Source organism: Lampris incognitus, chromosome 1 (genome assembly GCF_029633865.1).
Source record: "Lampris incognitus isolate fLamInc1 chromosome 1, fLamInc1.hap2, whole genome shotgun sequence".
Lineage (NCBI taxonomy): Eukaryota > Metazoa > Chordata > Actinopteri > Lampriformes > Lampridae > Lampris > Lampris incognitus.
In genome coordinates, this window is record NC_079211.1 from 79203594 (window position 1) to 79229236 (window position 25643).

A 25643-nucleotide genomic window follows, 5' to 3' on the forward strand; every position below is an offset into this window, starting at 1 on the left:
CTCGACATGGTGTGACGTACTGTGTCCACATGCTTCAGGTGGACTCGACATGGTGTGACGTGCTGTGTCCACATGGTTCAGGTGGACTCGACATGGTGTGACGTACTGTGTCCACATGGTTCAGGTGGACTCGACATGGTGTGACTTGCTGTGTCCACATGGTTCAGATGGACTCGACATGGTGTGACGTGCTGTGTCCACATGGTTCAGGTGGACTCGACATGGTGTGACGTGCTGTGTCCACATGGTTCAGATGGACTCGACATGGTGCGACATGCTGTGTCCACATGGTTCAGGTGGACTCGACATGGTGTGACGTACTGTGTCCACATGGTTCAGGTGGACTCGGGCATGGTGTAACGTACTGTGTCCACATGGTTCAGATCGACTCGACATGGTGCGACATGCTGTGTGCACATGGTTCAGGTGGACTCGACATGGTGTAACGTTCTGTGTCCACATGGCTCAGGTGGACTCGACATGGTGTATCGTACTGTGTCCACATGGTTCAGATGGAATCGACATGGTGTGACGTACTGTGTCCACATGGTTCGGGTGGACTCGACATGGTGTGACGTACTGTGTCCAAATGGTTCAGGTGGACTCGACATAGTGTGACGTACCTTGTCCACATGGTTCAGGTGGACTCGACATGGTGTGACGTACTGTGTCCACATGGTTCAGTTGGACTCGGGCACGGTGTGACGTACTGTTTCCACATGGTTCAGGTGGAATCGGGCATGGTGTGACGTACTGTGTCCACATGGTTCAGGTGGACTCAGACACGGTGTAACGTACTGTGTCCACATGGTTCAGGTGGAGTCGACATGTTGTGACGTATTGTGTCCATATGGTTCAGGTGGACTCGACATGGTGTGACGTACTTTGTCCACATGGTTCAGGTGGACTCGACATGGTGTAACGTTTTGTGTCCACATGGTTCAGGTGGACTCGACATGGTGTGACGTACTGTGTCCAAATGGTTCAGGTGGACTTGACATGGTGTTACATACTGTGTCCACATGGTTCAGTTGGACTCGACATATTGTGACGTACTGTGTCCACATGGTTCAGGTGGACTCGACATGGTGTGACGTACTGTGTCCACATGGTTCAGTTGGATGCGGGCACGGTGTGACGTACTGTGTCCACATGGTTCAGGTGGACTCGACATGGTGTGACGTACTGTATCCACATGGTTCAGGTGGACTCGACATGGTGTGACGTACTGTGTCCACATGGTTCAGGTGGACTCGGGCACGGTGTGACATACTGTGTCCACATGGTTCAGGTGGACTTGACATGGTGTAATGTACTGTGTCCCCATGGTTCAGTTGGACTCGACATGGTGTGACGTACTGTGTCCACATGGTTCAGGTGGACTTGGACACGGTGTGACATACTGTGTCCACATGGTTCAGGTGGACTCGACATGGTGTAATGTACTGTGTCCCCATGGTTCAGTTGGACTCGACATGGTGTGACGTATTGTGTCCACATGGTTCAGGTGGACTTGGACACGGTGTGACATACTGTGTCCACATGGTTCAGGTGGACTCGGGCACGGTTTGACATACTGTGTCCACATAGTTCAGGTGGACCCGACATGGTGTAACGTATTGTGTCCACATGGTTCAGTTGGACTAGACATGGTGTGACGTACTGTGTCCACATGGTTCAGGTGGACTCGACATGGTGTGACATGCTGTGTCCACATGGTTCAGATGGACTCGACATGGTGTGACGTGCTGTGTCCACATGGTTCAGGTGGACTCGACATGGTGTGACGTGCTGTGTCCCCATGGTTCAGATGGACACGACATGGTGCGACATGCTGTGTCCACATGGTTCAGGTGGACTCGACATGGTGTGATGTACTGTGTCCACATGGTTCAGGTGGACTCGGGCATGGTGTAACGTACTGTGTCCACATGGTTCAGGTGGACTCGACATGGTGTAACGTTCTGTGTCCAACTGGCTCAGGTGGACTCGACATGGTGTGACATACTGTGTCCACATGGTTCAGGTGGACTCGGGCATGATGTAACGTACTGTGTCCACATGGTTCAGGTGGACTCGACATGTTGTGACGTTCTGTGTCTACATGGTTCAGGTGGACTCGACATGGTGTAACTTACTGTGTCCACATGGTTCAGATGGACTCGGGCATGGTGACGTACTGTGTCCACATGGTTCAGTTGGACTCGACATGTTGTGACGTACTGTGTCCACATGGTTCAGTTGGACTCCACATGGTGTGACGTACTGTGTCCACATGGTTCAGATGGACTCGGGCATGGTGTAACGTACTGTGTCCACATGGTTCAGGTGGACTCGACATGGTGTAACGTTCTGTGTTCACATGGTTCAGGTGGACTCGACATGGTGTGACCTACTGTGTCCACATGGTTCAGGTGGACTCCACATGGTGTGACGTACTGTATCCACATGGTTCAGTTGGACTCGACATGGTGTGACGTACTGTGTCCACTTGGTTCAGGTGGACTCGACATGATGTGACGTATTGTGTCCACATGGTTCAGGTGGACTCGACATTGTGTAACATATTGTGTCCATATGGTTCAGGTGGACTCGGGCATGGTGTAATGTACTGTTTCCACATGGTTCAGTTGGACTCGACATGGTGTAATGTACTGTTTCCACATGGTTCAGTTGGACTCGACATGGTGTAATGTACTGTTTCCACATGGTTCAGTTGGACTCGACATGGTGTAATGTACTGTTTCCACATGGTTCAGTGGGACTCGACATGATGTAACGTACTGTTTCCACATGGTTCAGTGGGACTCGACATGATGTAACGTACTGTGTCCACATGGTTCAGATGGACTCGGGCATGGTGTAATGTACTATGTCCACATGGTTCAGGTGGACTCGACATGGTGTAACGTACTGTGTCCACATGGTTCAGGTGGACTCGGGCACGGTGTAATGTACTGTGTCCACATGGTTCAGTTGGACTCGACATGGTGTGACGTACTGTGTCCACATGGTTCAGGTGGACTTGGACACGGTGTGACATACTGTGTCCACATGGTTCAGGTGGACTCGACATGGTGTGACGTACTGTGTCCACATGGTTCAGTTGGACTCGACATGGTGTGACGTACTGTGTCCACATGGTTCAGGTGGACTTGGACACGGTGTGACATACTGTGTCCACATGGTTCAGGTGGACTGGGGCACGGTGTGACATACTGTGTCCACATAGTTCAGGTGGACTCGAAATGGTGTAACGTATTGTGTCCACATGGTTCAGTTGGACTCGACATTGTGTAACGTATTGTGTCCACATGGTTCAGGTGGACTCGACATGGTGTAACGTATTGTGTCCACATGGTTCAGGTGGACTCGGGCATGGTGTGACATACTGTGTCCACATAGTTCAGGTGGACTCGACATGGTGTAATGTACTGTTTCCACATGGTTCAGTTCGACTCGACATGGTGTAATGTACTGTGTCCACATGGTTCAGTTGGACTCGACATGGTGTAATGTACTGTTTCCACATGGTTCAGGTGGACTCGACATGGTGTAATGTACTGTTTCCACATGGTTCAGTTGGACTCGACATGGTGTAACGTACTGTGTCCACATGGTTCAGTTGGACTCGACATGGTTTGACGTACTGTGTCCACATGGTTCAGATGGACTCGACATGGTGTAACGTACTGTGTCCACATGGTTCAGTTGGACTCGACATGGTTTGACGTACTGTGTCCACATGGTTCAGATGGACTCGGGCATGGTGTAATGTACTATGTCCACATGGTTCAGGTGGACTCGACATGGTGTAACGTACTGTGTCCACATGGTTCAGGTGGACTCGGGCACGGTGTAATGTACTGTGTCCACATGGTTCAGTTGGACTCGACATGGTGTGATGTACTGTGTCCACATGGTTCAGGTGGACTCGACATGTTGTGACGTATTGTGTCCACATGGTTCAGGTGGACTCGACATTGTGTAACATATTGTGTCCATATGGTTCAGGTGGACTCGGGCATGGTGTGACATACTGTGTCCACATGGTTCAGCTGGACTCGACATGGTGTAATGTACTGTGTCCACATAGTTCAGGTGGACTCGACGTGGTGTAATGTAATGTGTCCACATAGTTCAGGTGGACTCAACATGGTGTAATGTACTGTGTCCACATGGTTCAGGTGGACTCGACATGCTGTGACGTACTGTGTCCACATGGTTCAGATGGACTCGGGCATGGTGTAACGTATTGTGTCCACATGGTTCAGGTGGACTCGACATGGTGTAACGTATTGTGTCCACATGGTTCAGGTGGACTCGACATGGTGTAACGTATTGTGTCCACATGGTTCAGGTGGACTCGAGCATGGTATGACATACTGTGTCCACATAGCTCAGGTAGACTCGACATGGTGTAATGTACTGTATCCACGTGGTTCAGTTGGACTCGACATGGTGTGACGTACTGTGTCCACATGGTTCAGGTGGACTCGACATGGTGTGACGTACTGGGTCCACATGGTTCAGGTGGACTCGGGCACGGTGTGACATAGTGTGTCCACATGGTTCAGGTGGACTTGACATGGTGTAATGTACTGTGTCCCCATGGTTCAGTTGGACTCGACATGGTGTGACGTACTGTGTCCACATGGTTCAGGTGGACTTGGACACGGTGTGACATACTGTGTCCACATGGTTCAGGTGGACTCGACATGGTGTAATGTACTCTGTCCCCATGGTTCAGTTGGACTCGACATGGTGTGACGTACTGTGTCCACATGCTTCAGGTGGACTTGGACACGGTGTGACATACTGTGTCCACATGGTTCAGGTGGACTCGGGCACGGTGTGACATACTGTGTCCACATAGTTCAGGTGGACTTGAAATGGTGTAACGTATTGTGTCCACATGGTTCAGTTGGACTCGACATTGTGTAACGTATTGTGTCCACACGGTTCAGGTGGACTCGACATGGTGTAACGTATTGTGTCCACATGGTTCAGGTGGACTCGGGCATGGTGTGACATACTGTGTCCACATAGTTCAGGTGGACTCGACATGGTGTAATGTACTGTTTCCACATGGTTCAGTTGGACTCGACATGGTGTAATGTACTGTTTCCACATGGTTCAGTTGGACTCGACATGGTGTAATGTACTGTTTCCACATGGTTCAGTGGGACTCGACATGGTGTAACGTACTGTGTCCACATGGTTCAGTTGGACTCGACATGGTGTGACGTACTGTGTCCACATGGTTCAGATGGACTCGGGCATGGTGTAATGTACTATGTCCACATGGTTCAGGTGGACTCGACATGGTGTAACGTACTGTGTCCACATGGTTCAGGTGGACTCGGGCACGGTGTAATGTACTGTGTCCACATGGTTCAGTTAGACTCGACATGGTGTGACGTACTGTGTCCACATGGTTCAGGTGGACTTGGACACGGTGTGACATACTGTGTCCACATGGTTCAGGTGGACTCAACATTGTGTAACATATTGTGTCCATATGGTTCAGGTGGACTCGACATGTTGTGACGTTCTGTGTCTACATGGTTCAGGTGGACTCGACATGGTGTAACGTACTGTGTCCACATGGTTCAGATGGACTCGGGCATGGTGACGTACTGTGTCCACATGGTTCAGTTGGACTCGACATGTTGTGACGTACTGTGTCCACATGGTTCAGTTGGACTCCACATGGTGTGACGTACTGTGTCCACATGGTTCAGATGGACTCGGGCATGGTGTAACGTACTGTGTCCACATGGTTCAGGTGGACTCGACATGGTGTAACGTTCTGTGTTCACATGGTTCAGGTGGACTCGACATGGTGTGACGTACTGTGTCCACATGGTTCAGGTGGACTCCACATGGTGTGACGTACTGTATCCACATGGTTCAGTTGGACTCGACATGGTTTAATGTACTGTTTCCACATGGTTCAGTTGGTTTCGACATGGTGTAATGTACTGTTTCCACATGGTTCAGTGGGACTCGACATGGTGTGACGTACTGTGTCCACATGGTTCAGATGGCCTTGGGCATGGTGTAATGTACTATGTCCACATGGTTCAGGTGGACTCGACATGGTGTAACGTACTGTGTCCACATGGTTCAGGTGGACTCGGGCACGGTGTAATGTACTGTGTCCACATGGTTCAGTTGGACTCGACATGGTGTGACGTACTGTGTCCACATGGTTCAGGTGGACTCGACATGATGTGACGTATTGTGTCCACATGGTTCAGGTGGACTCGACATTGTGTAACATATTGTGTCCATATGGTTCAGGTGGACTCGGGCATGGTGTGACATACTGTGTCCACATGGTTCAGCTGGACTCGACATGGTGTAATGTACTGTGTCCACATAGTTCAGGTGGACTCGACGTGGTGTAATGTAATGTGTCCACATAGTTCAGGTGGACTCAACATGGTGTAATGTACTGTGTCCACATGGTTCAGGTGGACTCGACATGCTGTGACGTACTGTGTCCACATGGTTCAGATGGACTCGGGCATGGTGTAACGTATTGTGTCCACATGGTTCAGGTGGACTCGACAGGGTGTAACGTATTGTGTCCACATGGTTCAGGTGGACTCGACATGGTGTAACGTATTGTGTCCACATGGTTCAGGTGGAATCGAGCATGGTGTGACATACTGTGTCCACATAGTTCAGGTAGACTCGACATGGTGTAATGTACTGTATCCACGTGGTTCAGTTGGACTCGACATGGTGTGACGTACTGTGTCCACATGGTTCAGGTGGACTCGACATGGTGTAATGTACTGTGTCCCCATGGTTCAGTTGGACTCGACATGGTGTGACGTACTGTGTCCACATGGTTCAGGTGGACTTGGACACGGTGTGACATACTGTGTCCACATGGTTCAGGTGGACTCGGGCACGGTGTGACATACTGTGTCCACATAGTTCAGGTGGACTCGAAATGGTGTAACGTATTGTGTCCACATGGTTCAGTTGGACTCGACATTGTGTAACGTATTGTGTCCACATGGTTCAGGTGGACTCGACATGGTGTAACGTATTGTGTCCACATGGTTCAGGTGGACTCGGGCATGGTGTGACATACTGTGTCCACATAGTTCAGGTGGACTCGACATGGTGTAATGTACTGTTTCCACATGGTTCAGTTCGACTCGACATCGTGTAATGTACTGTTTCCACATGGTTCAGTTGGACTCGTCATGGTGTAATGTACTGTTTCCACAAGGTTCAGTGGGACTCGACATGGTGTAACGTACTGTGTCCACATGGTTCAGTTGGACTCGACATGTTGTGACGTACTGTGTCCACATGGTTCAGATGGACTCGGGCATGGTGTAATGTACTATGTCCACATGGTTCAGGTGGACTCGACATGGTGTAACGTACTGTGTCCACATGGTTCAGGTGGACTCGGGCACGGTGTAATGTACTGTGTCCACATGGTTCAGTTGGACTCGACATGGTGTGACGTACTGTGTCCACATGGTTCAGGTGGACTCGACATGATGTGACGTATTGTGTCCACATGGTTCAGGTGGACTCGACATTGTGTAACATATTGTGTCCATATGGTTCAGGTGGACTCGGGCATGGTGTGACATACTGTGTCCACATGGTTCAGCTGGACTCGACATGGTGTAATGTACTGTGTCCACATAGTTCAGGTGGACTCGACGTGGTGTAATGTAATGTGTCCACATAGTTCAGGTGGACTCAACATGGTGTAATGTACTGTGTCCACATGGTTCAGGTGGACTCGACATGCTGTGACGTACTGTGTCCACATGGTTCAGATGGACTCGGGCATGGTGTAACGTATTGTGTCCACATGGTTCAGGTGGACTCGACATGGTGTAACGTATTGTGTCCACATGGTTCAGGTGGACTCGACATGGTGTAACGTATTGTGTCCACATGGTTCAGGTGGACTCGGGCATGGTGTGACATACTGTGTCCACATAGTTCAGGTGGACTCGACATGGTGTAATGTACTGTGTCCACATGGTTCAGGTGGACTCGACATGTTGTGACGTTCTGTGTCTACATGGTTCAGGTGGACTCGACATGGTGTAACGTACTGTGTCCACATGGTTCAGATGGACTCGGGCATGGTGACGTACTGTGTCCACATGGTTCAGTTGGACACGACATGTTGTGACGTACTGTGTCCACATGGTTCAGTTGGACTCCACATGGTGTGACGTACTGTGTCCACATGGTTCAGATGGACTCGGGCATGGTGTAACGTACTGTGTCCACATGGTTCAGGTGGACTCGACATGGTGTAACGTTCTGTGTTCACATGGTTCAGGTGGACTCGACATGGTGTGACGTACTGTGTCCACATGGTTCAGGTGGACTCCACATGGTGTGACGTACTGTATCCACATGGTTCAGTTGGACTCGACATGGTGTAATGTACTGTTTCCACATGGTTCAGTTGGTTTCGACATGGTGTAATGTACTGTTTCCACATGGTTCAGTGGGACTCGACATGGTGTGACGTACTGTGTCCACATGGTTCAGATGGCCTCGGGCATGGTGTAATGTACTATGTCCACATGGTTCAGGTGGACTCGACATGGTGTAACGTACTGTGTCCACATGGTTCAGGTGGACTCGGGCACGGTGTAATGTACTGTGTCCACATGGTTCAGTTGGACTCGACATGGTGTGACGTACTGTGTCCACATGGTTCAGGTGGACTCGACATGATGTGACGTATTGTGTCCACATGGTTCAGGTGGACTCGACATTGTGTAACATATTGTGTCCATATGGTTCAGATGGACTCGGGCATGGTGTGACATACTGTGTCCACATGGTTCAGCTGGACTCGACATGGTGTAATGTACTGTGTCCACATAGTTCAGGTGGACTCGACGTGGTGTAATGTAATGTGTCCACATAGTTCAGGTGGACTCAACATGGTGTAATGTACTGTGTCCACATGGTTCAGGTGGACTCGACATGCTGTGACGTACTGTGTCCACATGGTTCAGATGGACTCGGGCATGGTGTAACGTATTGTGTCCACATGGTTCAGGTGGACTCGACAGGGTGTAACGTATTGTGTCCACATGGTTCAGGTGGACTCGACATGGTGTAACGTATTGTGTCCACATGGTTCAGGTGGACTCGAGCATGGTATGACATACTGTGTCCACATAGTTCAGGTAGACTCGACATGGTGTAATGTACTGTATCCACGTGGTTCAGTTGGACTCGACATGGTGTGACGTACTGTGTCCACATGGTTCAGGTGGACTCGACATGGTGTGACGTACTGGGTCCACATGGTTCAGGTGGACTCGGGCACGGTGTGACATACTGTGTCCACATGGTTCAGGTGGACTTGACATTGTGTAATGTACTGTGTCCCCATGGTTCAGTTGGACTCGACATGGTGTGACGTACTGTGTCCACATGGTTCAGGTGGACTTGGACACGGTGTGACATACTGTGTCCACATGGTTCAGGTGGACTCGACATGGTGTAATGTACTCTGTCCCCATGGTTCAGTTGGACTCGACATGGTGTGACGTACTGTGTCCATATGCTTCAGGTGGACTTGGACACGGTGTGACATACTGTGTCCACATGGTTCAGGTGGACTCGGGCACGGTGTGACATACTGTGTCCACATAGTTCAGGTGGACTCGAAATGGTGTAACGTATTGTGTCCACATGGTTCAGTTGGACTCGACATTGTGTAACGTATTGTGTCCACATGGTTCAGGTGGACTCGACATGGTGTAACGTATTGTGTCCACATGGTTCAGGTGGACTCGGGCATGGTGTGACATACTGTGTCCACATAGTTCAGGTGGACTCGACATGGTGTAATGTACTGTTTCCACATGGTTCAGTTGGACTCGACATGGTGTAATGTACTGTTTCCACATGGTTCAGTTGGACTCGACATGGTGTAATGTACTGTTTCCACATGGTTCAGTGGGACTCGACATGGTGTAACGTACTGTGTCCACATGGTTCAGTTGGACTCGACATGGTGTGACGGACTGTGTCCACATGGTTCAGATGGACTCGGGCATGGTGTAATGTACTATGTCCACATGGTTCAGGTGGACTCGACATGGCGTAACGTACTGTGTCCACATGGTTCAGGTGGACTCGGGCACGGTGTAATGTACTGTGTCCACATGGTTCAGTTGGACTCGACATGGTGTGACGTACTGTGTCCACATGGTTCAGGTGGACTTGGACACGGTGTGACATACTGTGTCCACATGGTTCAGGTGGACTCGACATGGTGTGACGTACTGTGTCCACATGGTTCAGGTGGACTCGGGCACGGTGTGACATACTGTGTCCACATGGTTCAGGTGGACTCGACATGGTGTAATATACTGTGTCCCCATGGTTCAGTTGGACTCGACATGGTGTGACGTACTGTGTCCACATGGTTCAGGTGGACTTGGACACGGTGTGACATACTGTGTCCACATGGTTCAGGTGGACTGGGGCACGGTGTGACATACTGTGTCCACATAGTTCAGGTGGACTCGAAATGGTGTAACGTATTGTGTCCACATGGTTCAGTTGGACTCGACATTGTGTAACGTATTGTGTCCACATGGTTCAGGTGGACTCGACATGGTGTAACGTATTGTGTCCACATGGTTCAGGTGGACTCGGGCATGGTGTGACATACTGTGTCCACATAGTTCAGGTGGACTCGACATGGTGTAATGTACTGTTTCCACATGGTTCAGGTGGACTCGACATGGTGTGACGTATTGTGTCCATATGGTTCAGGTGGACTCGACATGGTGTGACGTACTGTGTCCACATGGTTCAGGTGGACTCGACATGGTGTAACGTATTGTGTCCACATGGTTCAGGTGGACTGGACATGGTGTGACGTACTGTGTCCAAATGGTTCAGGTGGACTCGACATGGTGTTACATACTGTGTCCACATGGTTCAGTTGGACTCGACATGGTGTGACGTACTGTGTCCACATGGTTCAGGTGGACTCGACATGTTGTGACGTACTGTGTCCACATGGTTCAGGTGGACTCGGGTTTGGTGTGACGTACTGTGTCCAAATGGTTCAGGTGGACTCGGGCATGGTGTAACGTGCTGTGTCCACATGGTTCAGATGGACTCGACATGGTGTGACATACTGTGTCCACATGGTTCAGCTGGACTCGACATGGTGTAATGTACTGTGTCCACATAGTTCAGGTGGACTCGACGTGGTGTAATGTAATGTGTCCTCATAGTTCAGGTGGACTCAACATGGTGTAATGTACTGTGTCCACATGGTTCAGGTGGACTCGACATGCTGTGACGTACTGTGTCCACATGGTTCAGATGGACTCGGGCATGGTGTAACGTATTGTGTCCACATGGTTCAGGTGGACTCGACAGGGTGTAACGTATTGTGTCCACATGGTTCAGGTGGACTCGACATGGTGTAACGTATTGTGTCCACATGGTTCAGGTGGACTCGAGCATGGTGTGACATACTGTGTCCACATAGTTCAGGTAGACTCGACATGGTGTAATGTACTGTATCCACGTGGTTCAGTTGGACTCGACATGGTGTGACGTACTGTGTCCACATGGTTCAGGTGGACTCGACATGGTGTAATGTACTGTGTCCCCATGGTTCAGTTGGACTCGACATGGTGTGACGTAGTGTGTCCACATGGTTCAGGTGGACTTGGACACGGTGTGACATACTGTGTCCACATGGTTCAGGTGGACTCGGGCACGGTGTGACATACTGTGTCCACATAGTTCAGGTGGACTCGAAATGGTGTAACGTATTGTGTCCACATGGTTCAGTTGGACTCGACATTGTGTAACGTATTGTGTCCACATGGTTCAGGTGGACTCGACATGGTGTAACGTATTGTGTCCACATGGTTCAGGTGGACTCGGGCATGGTGTGACATACTGTGTCCAAATAGTTCAGGTGGACTCGACATGGTGTAATGTACTGTTTCCACATGGTTCAGTTCGACTCGACATCGTGTAATGTACTATTTCCACATGGTTCAGTTGGACTCGACATGGTGTAATGTACTGTTTCCACATGGTTCAGTGGGACTCGACATGGTGTAACGTACTGTGTCCACATGGTTCAGTTGGACTCGACATGTTGTGACGTACTGTGTCCACATGGTTCAGATGGACTCGGGCATGGTGTAATGTACTATGTCCACATGGTTCAGGTGGACTCGACATGGTGTAACGTACTGTGTCCACATGGTTCAGGTGGACTCGGGCACGGTGTAATGTACTGTGTCCACATGGTTCAGTTGGACTCGACATGGTGTGACGTACTGTGTCCACATGGTTCAGGTGGACTCGACATGATGTGACGTATTGTGTCCACATGGTTCAGGTGGACTCAACATTGTGTAACATATTGTGTCCATATGGTTCAGGTGGACTCGGGCATGGTGTGACATACTGTGTCCACATGGTTCAGCTGGACTCGACATGGTGTAATGTACTGTGTCCACATAGTTCAGGTGGACTCGACGTGGTGTAATGTAATGTGTCCACATAGTTCAGGTGGACTCAACATGGTGTAATGTACTGTGTCCACATGGTTCAGGTGGACTCGACATGCTGTGACCTACTGTGTCCACATGGTTCAGATGGACTCGGGCATGGTGTAACGTATTGTGTCCACATCGTTCAGGTGGACTCGACATGGTGTAACGTATTGTGTCCACATGGTTCAGGTGGACTCGACATGGTGTAACGTATTGTGTCCACATGGTTCAGGTGGACTCGAGCATGGTATGACATACTGTGTCCACATAGTTCAGGTAGACTCGACATGGTGTAATGTACTGTATCCACGTGGTTCAGTTGGACTCGACATGGTGTGACGTACTGTGTCCACATGGTTCAGGTGGACTCGACATGGTGTGACGTACTGGGTCCACATGGTTCAGGTGGACTCGGGCACGGTGTGACATACTGTGTCCACATGGTTCAGGTGGACTTGACATGGTGTAATGTACTGTGTCCACATGGTTCAGTTGGACTCGACATGGTGTGACGTACTGTGTCCACATGGTTCAGGTGGACTTGGACACGGTGTGACATACTGTGTCCACATAGTTCAGGTGGACTCGAAATGGTGTAACGTATTGTGTCCACATGGTTCAGTTGGACTCGACATTGTGTAACGTATTGTGTCCACATGGTTCAGGTGGACTCGACATGGTGTAACGTATTGTGTCCACATGGTTCAGGTGGACTCGGGCATGGTGTGACATACTGTGTCCACATAGTTCAGGTGGACTCGACATGGTGTAATGTACTGTTTCCACATGGTTCAGTTGGACTCGACATGGTGTAATGTACTGTTTCCACATGGTTCAGTTGGACTCGACATGGTGTAATGTACTGTTTCCACATGGTTCAGTGGGACTCGACATGGTGTAACGTACTGTGTCCACATGGTTCAGTTGGACTCGACATGGTGTGACGGACTGTGTCCACATGGTTCAGATGGACTCGGGCATGGTGTAATGTACTATGTCCACATGGTTCAGGTGGACTCGACTTGGCGTAACGTACTGTGTCCACATGGTTCAGGTGGACTCGGGCACGGTGTAATGTACTGTGTCCACATGGTTCAGTTGGACTCGACATGGTGTGACGTACTGTGTCCACATGGTTCAGGTGGACTTGGACACGGTGTGACATACTGTGTCCACATGGTTCAGGTGGACTCGACATGGTGTGACGTACTGTGTCCACATGGTTCAGGTGGACTCGGGCACGGTGTGACATACTGTGTCCACATGGTTCAGGTGGACTCGACATGGTGTAATGTACTGTGTCCCCATGGTTCAGTTGGACTCGACATGGTGTGACGTACTGTGTCCACATGGTTCAGGTGGACTTGGACACGGTGTGACATACTGTGTCCACATGGTTCAGGTGGACTGGGGCACGGTGTGACATACTGTGTCCACATGGTTCAGGTGGACTGGGGCACGGTGTGACATACTGTGTCCACATAGTTCAGGTGGACTCGACATGGTGTAACGTTCTGTGTCCACATGGCTCAGGTGGACTCGACATGGTGTGACATACTGTGTCCACATGGTTCAGGTGGACTCGGGCATGATGTAACGTACTGTGTCCACATGGTTCAGGTGGACTCGACATGTTGTGACGTTCTGTGTCTACATGGTTCAGGTGGACTCGACACGGTGTAACGTACTGTGTCCACATGGTTCAGGTGGACTCGACATGTTGTGACGTTCTGTGTCTACATGGTTCAGGTGGACTCGACACGGTGTAACGTACTGTGTCCACATGGTTCAGTTGGACTCGACATGTTGTGACGTACTGTGTCCACATGGTTCAGTTGGACTCCACATGGTGTGACGTACTGTGTCCACATGGTTCAGATGGACTCGGGCATGGTGTAACGTACTGTGTCCACATGGTTCAGGTGGACTCGACATGGTGTAACGTTCTGTGTCCACATAGTTCAGGTGGACTCGACGTGGTGTAATGTACTATGTCCACATAGTTCAGGTGGACTCAACATGGTGTAATGTACTGTGTCCACATGGTTCAGGTGGACTCGACATGCTGTGACGTACTGTGTCCACATGGTTCAGGTGGACTCGACATGGTGTAACGTACTGTGTCCACATGGTTCAGATGGACTCGGGCATGGTGACGTACTGTGTCCACATGGTTCAGTTGGACTCGACATGTTGTGACGTACTGTGTCCACATGGTTCAATTGGACTCCACATGGTGTGACGTACTGTGTCCACATGGTTCGGATGGACTCGGGCATGGTGTAACGTACTGTGTCCACATGGTTCAGGTGGACTCGAAATGGTGTAACGTTCTGTGTCCACATGGTTCAGGTGGACTCGACATGGTGTGACGTACTGTGTCCACATGGTTCAGGTGGACTCGACGTGTTGTGACGTTCTGTGTCCACATGGTTCAGGTGGACTCGACATGGTGTGACGTTCTGTGTCCACATGGTTCAGGTGGACTCGACATGGTGTGATGTACTGTGTCCACATGGTTCAGGTGGACTCGGGCATGGTGTAACGTACTGTGTCCACATAGTTCAGGTGGACTCGACATGGTGTAACGTTCTGTGTCCACATGGCTCAGGTGGACTCGACATGGTGTGACATACTGTGTCCACATGGTTCAGGTGGACTCGGGCATGATGTAACGTACTGTGTCCACATGGTTCAGGTGGACTCGACATGTTGTGACGTTCTGTGTCTACATGGTTCAGGTGGACTCGACACGGTGTAACGTACTGTGTCCACATGGTTCAGATGGACTCGGGCATGGTGACATACTGTGTCCACATGGTTCAGTTGGACTCGACATGTTGTGACGTACTGTGTCCACATGGTTCAGTTGGACTCCACATGGTGTGACGTACTGTGTCCACATGGTTCAGATGGACTCGGGCATGGTGTAACGTACTGTGTCCACATGGTTCAGGTGGACTCGACATGGTGTAACGTTCTGTGTCCACATAGTTCAGGTGGACTCGACGTGGTGTAATGTACTATGTCCACATAGTTCAGGTGGACTCAACATGGTGTAATCTACTGTGTCCACATGGTTCAGGTGGACTCGACATGCTGTGACGTACTGTGTCCACATGGTTCAGGTGGATTCGACATGGTGTGACGTACTGTGTCCACCTGGTTCAGGTGGACTCGACATGGTGTGACGTACTGTGTCCACATGGTTCAGTTGGACTCAGGCACGGTGTGACGTACTGTGTCCACATGGTTCAGTTGGACTCGGGCACGGTGTGACGTACTGTGTCCACATGGTTCAGGTGGACTCGGGCATGGTGTGACGTACTGTGTCCACATGGTTCAGGTGGACTCAGACACGGTGTAACGTACTGTGTCCACATGGTTCAGGTGGACTCGACATGTTGTGACATATTGTGTCCATATGGTTCAGGTGGACTCGACATGGTGTGACGTACTGTGTCCACATGGTTCAGTTGGACTCGGGCATGGTGTGACGTACTGTGTCCACATGGTTCAGTTGGACTCGGGCACGGTGTGACGTACTGTGTCCACATGGTTCAGGTGGACTCGGGCATGGTGTGACGTACTGTGTCCACATGGTTCAGGTGGACTCAGACACGGTGTAACGTACTGTGTCCACATGGTTCAGGTGGACTCGACATGTTGTGACGTATTGTGTCCATATGGTTCAGGTGGACTCGACATGGTGTGACGTACTGTGTCCACATGGTTCAGGTGGACTCGACATGGTGTAACGTATTGTGTCCACATGGTTCAGGTGGACTGGACATGGTGTGACGTACTGTGTCCAAATGGTTCAGGTGGACTCGACATGGTGTTACATACTGTGTCCACATGGTTCAGTTGGACTCGACATGGTGTGACGTACTGTGTCCACATGGTTCAGGTGGACTCGACATGTTGTGACGTACTGTGTCCACATGGTTCAGGTGGACTCGGGCATGGTGTGACGTATTGTGTCCAAATGGTTCAGGTGGACTCGGGCATGGTGTAACGTGCTGTGTCCACATGGTTCAGATGGACTCGACATGGTGTGACATGCTGTGTCCACATGGTTCAGGTGGACTCGACATGGTGTGACGTGCTGTGTCCACATGGTTCAGGTGGACTCGACATGGTGTGACGTGCTGTGTCCACGTGGTTCAGGTGGACTCGACATGGTGTGACATGCTGTGTCCACATGGTTCAGATGGACTCGACATGGTGTGACGTGCTGTGTCCATATGGTTCAGGTGGACTCGACATGGTGTGACGTGCTGTGTCCACATGGTTCAGATGGACTCGACATGGTGCGACATGCTGTGTCCACATGGTTCAGGTGGACTCGACATGGTGTGACATACTGTGTCCACATGGTTCAGGTGGACTCGGGCATGGTGTATCGTACTGTGTCCACATGGTTCAGGTGGACTCGACATGGTGTAACGTTCTGTGTCCACATGGCTCAGGTGGACTCGATATGGTGTGACATACTGTGTCCTCATGGTTCAGGTGGACTCGGGCATGATGTGACGTACTGTGTCCACATGGTTCAGGTGGACTCGACATGTTGTGACGTTCTATGTCCACATGGTTCAGGTGGACTCGACATGGTGTAACGTACTGTGTCCACATGGTTCAGATGGACTCGGGCATGGTGACGTACTGTGTCCACATGGTTCAGTTGGACTCGACATGTTGTGACGTACTGTGTCCACATGGTTCAATTGGACTCCACATGGTGTGACGTACTGTGTCCACATGGTTCGGATAGACTCGGGCATGGTGTAACGTACTGTGTCCACATGGTTCAGGTGGACTCGACATGGTGTAACGTTCTGTGTCCACATGGTTCAGGTGGACTCGACATGGTGTGACGTACTGTGTCCACATGGTTCAGGTGGACTCGACGTGTTGTGACGTTCTGTGTCCACATGGTTCAGGTGGACTCGACATTGTGTGACGTTCTGTGTCCACATGGTTCAGGTGGACTCGACATGGTGTGACGTACTGTGTCCACATGGTTCAGGTGGACTCGGGCATGGTGTAACGTACTGTGTCCACATAGTTCAGGTGGACTCGACATGGTGTAACGTTCTGTGTCCACATGGCTCAGGTGGACTCGACATGGTGTGACATACTGTGTCCACATGGTTCAGGTGGACTCGGGCATGATGTAACGTACTGTGTCCACATGGTTCAGGTGGACTCGACATGTTGTGACGTTCTGTGTCTACATGGTTCAGGTGGACTCGACACGGTGTAACGTACTGTGTCCACATGGTTCAGATGGACTCGGGCATGGTGACATACTGTGTCCACATGGTTCAGTTGGACTCGACATGTTGTGACGTACTGTGTCCACATGGTTCAGTTGGACTCCACATGGTGTGACGTACTGTGTCCACATGGTTCAGATGGACTCGGGCATGGTGTAACGTACTGTGTCCACATGGTTCAGGTGGACTCGACATGGTGTAACGTTCTGTGTCCACATAGTTCAGGTGGACTCGACGTGGTGTAATGTACTATGTCCACATAGTTCAGGTGGACTCAACATGGTGTAATGTACTGTGTCCACATGGTTCAGGTGGACTCGACATGCTGTGACGTACTGTGTCCACCTGGTTCAGGTGGACTCGACATGGTGTAACGTACTGTGTCCACATGGTTCAGATGGACTCGGGCATGGTGACGTACTGTGTCCACATGGTTCAGTTGGACTCGACATGTTGTGACGTACTGTGTCCACATGGTTCAATTGGACTCCACATGGTGTGACGTACTGTGTCCACATGGTTCGGATGGACTCGGGCATGGTGTAACGTACTGTGTCCACATGGTTCAGGTGGACTCGAAATGGTGTAACGTTCTGTGTCCACATGGTTCAGGTGGACTCGACATGGTGTGACGTACTGTGTCCACATGGTTCAGGTGGACTCGACGTGTTGTGACGTTCTGTGTCCACATGGTTCAGGTGGACTCGACATGGTGTGACGTTCTGTGTCCACATGGTTCAGGTGGACTCGACATGGTGTGACGTACTGTGTCCACATGGTTCAGGTGGACTCGGGCATGGTGTAACGTACTGTGTCCACATAGTTCAGGTGGACTCGACATGGTGTAACGTTCTGTGTCCACATGGCTCAGGTGGACTCGACATGGTGTGACATACTGTGTCCACATGGTTCAGGTGGACTCGGGCATGATGTAACGTACTGTGTCCACATGGTTCAGGTGGACTCGACATGTTGTGACGTTCTGTGTCTACATGGTTCAGGTGGACTCGACACGGTGTAACGTACTGTGTCCACATGGTTCAGATGGACTCGGGCATGGTGACATACTGTGTCCACATGGTTCAGTTGGACTCGACATGTTGTGACGTACTGTGTCCACATGGTTCAGTTGGACTCCACATGGTGTGACGTACTGTGTCCACATGGTTCAGATGGACTCGGGCATGGTGTAACGTACTGTGTCCACATGGTTCAGGTGGACTCGACATGGTGTAACGTTCTGTGTCCACATAGTTCAGGTGGACTCGACGTGGTGTAATGTACTATGTCCACATAGTTCAGGTGGACTCAACATGGTGTAATGTACTGTGTCCACATGGTTCAGGTGGACTCGACATGCTGTGACGTACTGTGTCCACATGGTTCAGGTGGATTCGACATGGTGTGACGTACTGTGTCCACCTGGTTCAGGTGGACTCGACATGGTGTGACGTACTGTGTCCACATGGTTCAGTTGGACTCGGGCACGGTGTGACGTACTGTGTCCACATGGTTCGGATGGACTCGGGCATGGTGTAACGTACTGTGTCCACATGGTTCAGGTGGACTCGAAATGGTGTAACGTTCTGTGTCCACATGGTTCAGGTGGACTCGACATGGTGTGACGTACTGTGTCCATATGGTTCAGGTGGACTCGACGTGTTGTGACGTTCTGTGTCCACATGGTTCAGGTGGACTCGACATGGTGTGACGTTCTGTGTCCACATGGTTCAGGTGGACTCGACATGGTGTGACGTACTGTGTCCACATGGTTCAGGTGGACTCGGGCATGGTGTAACGTACTGTGTCCACATAGTTCAGGTGGACTCGACATGGTGTAACGTTCTGTGTCCACATGGCTCAGGTGGACTCGACATGGTGTGACATACTGTGTCCACATGGTTCAGGTGGACTCGGGCATGATGTAACGTACTGTGTCCACATGGTTCAGGTGGACTCGACATGTTGTGACGTTCTGTGTCTACATGGTTCAGGTGGACTCGACACGGTGTAACGTACTGTGTCCACATGGTTCAGATGGACTCGGGCATGGTGACATACTGTGTCCACATGGTTCAGTTGGACTCGACATGTTGTGACGTACTGTGTCCACATGGTTCAGTTGGACTCCACATGGTGTGACGTACTGTGTCCACATGGTTCAGATGGACTCGGGCATGGTGTAACGTACTGTGTCCACATGGTTCAGGTGGACTCGACATGGTGTAACGTTCTGTGTCCACATAGTTCAGGTGGACTCGACGTGGTGTAATGTACTATGTCCACATAGTTCAGGTGGACTCAACATGGTGTAATGTACTGTGTCCACATGGTTCAGGTGGACTCGACATGCTGTGACGTACTGTGTCCACATGGTTCAGGTGGATTCGACATGGTGTGACGTACTGTGTCCACCTGGTTCAGGTGGACTCGACATGGTGTGACGTACTGTGTCCACATGGTTCAGTTGGACTCGGGCACGGTGTGACGTACTGTGTCCACATGGTTCAGGTGGACTCGGGCATGGTGTGACGTACTGTGTCCACATGGTTCAGGTGGACTCAGACACGGTGTAACGTACTGTGTCCACATGGTTCAGGTGGACTCGACATGTTGTGACATATTGTGTCCATATGGTTCAGGTGGACTCGACATGGTGTGACGTACTGTGTCCACATGGTTCAGGTGGACTCGACATGGTGTAACGTATTGTGTCCACATAGTTCAGGTGGACTGGACATGGTGTGACGTACTGTGTCCAAATGGTTCAGGTGGACTCGACATGGTGTTACATACTGTGTCCACATGGTTCAGGTGGACTCGACATGTTGTGACGTATTGTGTCCACATAGTTCAGGTGGACTCGAAGTGGTGTAATGTACTGTGTCCACATATTTCAGGTGGACTCAACATGGTGTAATGTACTGTGTCCATATGGTTCAGGTGGACTCGACATGCTGTGACGTACTGTGTCCACATGGTTCAGGTGGATTCGACATGGTGTGACGTACTGTGTCCACATGGTTCAGGTGGACTCGACATGGTGTGACGTACTGTGTCCACATGGTTCAGTTGGACTCGGGCACGGTGTGACGTACTGTGTCCACATGGTTCAGTTGGACTCGGGCACGGTGTGACGTACTGTGTCCACATGGTTCAGGTGGACTCCGGCATGGTGTGACGTACTGTGTCCACATGGTTCAGGTGGACTCAGACACGGTGTAACGTACTGTGTCCACATGGTTCAGGTGGACTCGACATGTTGTGACGTATTGTGTCCATATGGTTCAGCTGGACTCGACATGGTGTGACGTACTGTGTCCACATGGTTCAGGTGGACTCGACATGGTGTAACGTATTGTGTCCACATGGTTCAGGTGGACTGGACATGGTGTGACGTACTGTGTCCAAATGGTTCAGGTGGACTCGACATGGTGTTACATACTGTGTCCACATGGTTCAGTTGGACTCGACATGGTGTGACGTACTGTGTCCACATGGTTCAGGTGGACTCGACATGTTGTGACGTACTGTGTCCACATGGTTCAGGTGGACTCGGGCATGGTGTGACGTACTGTGTCCAAATGGTTCAGGTGGACTCGGGCATGGTGTAACGTGCTGTGTCCACATGGTTCAGATGGACTCGACATGGTGTGACATGCTGTGTCCACATGGTTCAGGTGGACTCGACATGGTGTGACGTGCTGTGTCCACATGGTTCAGGTGGACTCGACATGGTGTGACGTACTGTGTCCACATGCTTCAGGTGGACTCGACATGGTGTGACGTGCTGTGTCCACATGGTTCAGGTGGACTCGACATGGTGTGACGTGCTGTGTCCACGTGGTTCAGGTGGACTCGACATGGTGTGACATGCTGTGTCCACATGGTTCAGATGGACTCGACATGGTGTGACGTGCTGTGTCCATATGGTTCAGGTGGACTCGACATGGTGTGACGTGCTGTGTCCACATGGTTCAGATGGACTCGACATGGTGCGACATGCTGTGTCCACATGGTTCAGGTGGACTCGACATGGTGTGACATACTGTGTCCACATGGTTCAGGTGGACTCGGGCATGGTGTATCGTACTGTGTCCACATGGTTCAGGTGGACTCGACATGGTGTAACGTTCTGTGTCCACATGGCTCAGGTGGACTCGACATGGTGTGACATACTGTGTCCACATGGTTCAGGTGGACTCGGGCACGGTGTAATGTACTGTGTTCACATGGTTCAGGTGGAATCGGGCATGGTGTGACATACTGTATCCACATGGTTCAGGTGGACTCGGGCATGCTGTGACATACTGTATCCACATGGTTCAGGTGGACTCGACATGGTGTGACCTACTGTGTCCAAATGGTTCAGGTGGACTCGGGCATGCTGTGACATACTGTATCCACATGGTTCAGATGGATTCGACATTGTGTAACGTATTGTGTCCACATGGTTCAGTTGGACTCGACATGGTGTAACGTACTGTGTCCACATGGTTCAGTTGGACTCGACATGGTGTGACGTACTGTGTCCACATGGTTCAGGTGGACTCGACATGATGTGACGTATTATATCCACATGGTTCAGGTGGACTCGACATTGTGTAACATATTGTGTCCATATGGTTCAGGTGGAATCGGGCATGGTGTGACATACTGTGTCCACATGGTTCAGTTGGACTCGACATAGTGTAATGTACTGTGTCCACATAGTTCAGGTGGGCTTGACGTGGTGTAATGTACTGTGTCCACATGGTTCAGGTGGACTCGACATGGTGTGACGTACTGTGTCCACATGGTTCAGGTGGACTCGACATGGTGTTAACGTACTGTGTCCACATGGTTCAGTTGGACTCGGGCACGGTGTGACATACTGTGTCCACATGGTTCAGGTGGACTTGGACACGGGACACATCGCTCAGCATGTCCTAGCACAGAAGGCGGGGACAGCAGTGACAGGCCTGCAGCATGTATAGTAGGAACAGTGTTGTGGTCCCGGGGGACCTGGTGGTCTACTCTGGTGCCTACCAACATGGGGATCGCCGGTTTGAATCCCCGTGTTACCTCCGGCTTGGTCGGGCGTCCCTACAGACACAATTGGCCGTGTCTGCGGGTGGGAAGCCGGATGTGGGTATGTGTCCTGGTCGCTGCACTAGCGCCTCCTGTGGTCGGTCAGGGCGCCTGATCGGGGGGGGGGAGAGGGGGAACTGGGGGGAATAGCGTGACCCTCCCACGCGCTACGTCCCCCTGGTGAAACTGCTCACTGTCAGGTGAAAGGAAGCGGCTGGTGACTCCACATGTATGGGAGGAGGCATGTGGTAGTCTGCAGCCTCCCGGATCAGCAGGGGGGAGGGGCAGAGACCAGGACGGCTCGGGAGAGGGGGGTAATTAGCTGGATACAACTGGAGGGAGAAGGGGGGGAAATCAAGATGGTGTTTCTCTGTTTGTTTCAGGAGCTTTATTTCCTCCCCCTTTCTGTGCGTGCGTGCGCGCGCGCGTGTGCGCGCGTGTGTGCGTGTGTGCGCGCGCGTGTGTGTGCGTGTGTGTGTGCGTGTGTGTGTGTGTGTTAGTGTGTTGTGGGCAGCTTGTGTCGTCAGCAGCAGCTGATGGTTCCACTCTGGGAGAGCAAATCAAACCCTACCTGGAAGCTGGTAACAGAGGTACACACACACACACACACACACACACACACACACACACACACACACACACACACACACACTCTCACACACGCACACACGCACGCACACACACACACTACATACTGACACACATGGTACAACATAGTACCACAGTACTTACTGACACACGTGGTACAACATAGTACCACAGTACTTACTGACACACGTACATACTGACACACGTGGTACAACATAGTACCACAGTACATACTGACACACGTGGTACAACATAGTACCACAGTACATACTCGATACACATGGTGCAGGAAACGGTTGATCCTACACTTCCTGGTCCTGTCCTGGTGGTTCTGTTTTTAGTTCCAGACAGTCTGGTTCTGAGGGTTCTGGGGGAACGTCTGGGTCGGCTGGACTGCACCGTTCGGGGGTGGATTCTGCACGGCTTCCCGAGGGACCTCGAGCAAGCAAGGAGACTGCAGGAATCAAACTACAGACCCAACAGGTAACAGACTGCAGTGTAGTGTCTTGATGCAAGCTCAATACTGCAGATGAGATTCATCATCATCTAACTGACCTCCTCAGTCTCACCTGACTGCAGCTACTCCACCCTTATAAACTGCCTGCAGCTACCCCACCCTTATAAACTGACTGCAGCTACCCCACCCTTATAAACTGACTGCAGGTACCCCCACCCTTATACACTGCCTGCAGGTATCCCCACCCTTATAAACTGACTGCAGCTACCCCACCCTTATAAACTGACTGCAGCTACCCCACCCTTATAAACTGACTGCAGGTACCCCCACCCTTATACACTGCCTGCAGGTATCCCCACCCTTATAAACTGACTGCAGCTACCCCACCCTTATTAACTGACTGCAGGTATCCCCAGCCTTATAAACTGACTGCAGTTATCCCCACCCTTATAAACTGACTGCAAGTACCCCCACCCTTATAAACTGGCTGCAGGTACCCCACCCTTATTAACTGACTGCAGGTATCCCCACCCTTATAAACTGACTGCAGGTATTCCCACCCTTATAAACTGACTGCAGGTACCCCACCCTTATAAACTGACTGCAGGTACCCCCACCCTTATAAACTGACTGCAGGTATCCCCACCCTTATAAACTGACTGCAGATACCCCACTCTTATAAACTGACTGCAGCTACCCCACCCTTATAAACTGACTGCAGGTACCCCCACCCTTATAAACTGGCTGCAGGTACCCCACCCTTATAAACTGACTGCAGCTACCCCACCCTTATAAACTGACTGCAGGTACCCCCACCCTTATACACTGCCTGCAGATACCCCACTCTTATAAACTGACTGCAGCTACCCCACCCTTATAAACTGACTGCAGGTACCCCCACCCTTATAAACTGACTGCAGCTACCCCACCCTTATAAACTGACTGCAGCTACCCCACCCTTATAAACTGACTGCAGGTACCCCCACCCTTATACACTGCCTGCAGGTATCCCCACCCTTATAAACTGACTGCAGCTACCCCACCCTTATTAACTGACTGCAGGTATCCCCAGCCTTATAAACTGACTGCAGTTATCCCCACCCTTATAAACTGACTGCAAGTACCCCCACCCTTATAAACTGGCTGCAGGTACCCCACCCTTATTAACTGACTGCAGGTATCCCCACCCTTATAAACTGACTGCAGGTATTCCCACCCTTATAAACTGACTGCAGGTACCCCACCCTTATAAACTGACTGCAGGTACCCCCACCCTTATAAACTGACTGCAGGTATCCCCACCCTTATAAACTGACTGCAGATACCCCACTCTTATAAACTGACTGCAGCTACCCCACCCTTATAAACTGACTGCAGGTACCCCCACCCTTATAAACTGGCTGCAGGTACCCCACCCTTATAAACTGGCTGCAGATACCCCACCCTTATAAACTGACTGCAGATACCCCACTCTTATAAACTTACTGCAGGTATCCCCACCCTTATAAACAATACAGTTTCAACTGTATTGTTTATAAGGATGTTTGGATGGATTCAAGGTTCAAGAGTTTTATTTGTCATGTACACACAAGTGAAAGTCCTGAGTGCAGTGAAATGAAAACAGGTTCGAGCTCCAAGATGTGCAAACAACAAAGTACAACAGGTACACATGCATTCCAATTT

At 50.8% G+C, this 25643-nt stretch overlaps 1 protein-coding gene across 2 annotated transcripts in view; it reads left to right on the forward strand.

Annotated features, from left to right (window-relative positions):
• Positions 1–25643, forward strand: part of ak8 (adenylate kinase 8) — a 115626-nt gene that overhangs the window by 67858 nt on the left and 22125 nt on the right. Inside the window, exons 4-5 of one of the 2 annotated variants that reach the window (XM_056293897.1) lie at positions 23416–23505; positions 23845–23986. In XM_056293897.1, the coding sequence (XP_056149872.1) occupies positions 23416–23505; positions 23845–23986 (232 nt within the window). The remainder of the gene's footprint in view (positions 1–23415; positions 23506–23844; positions 23987–25643) is intronic. The other variant, XM_056293903.1, reaches the window with a different exon arrangement.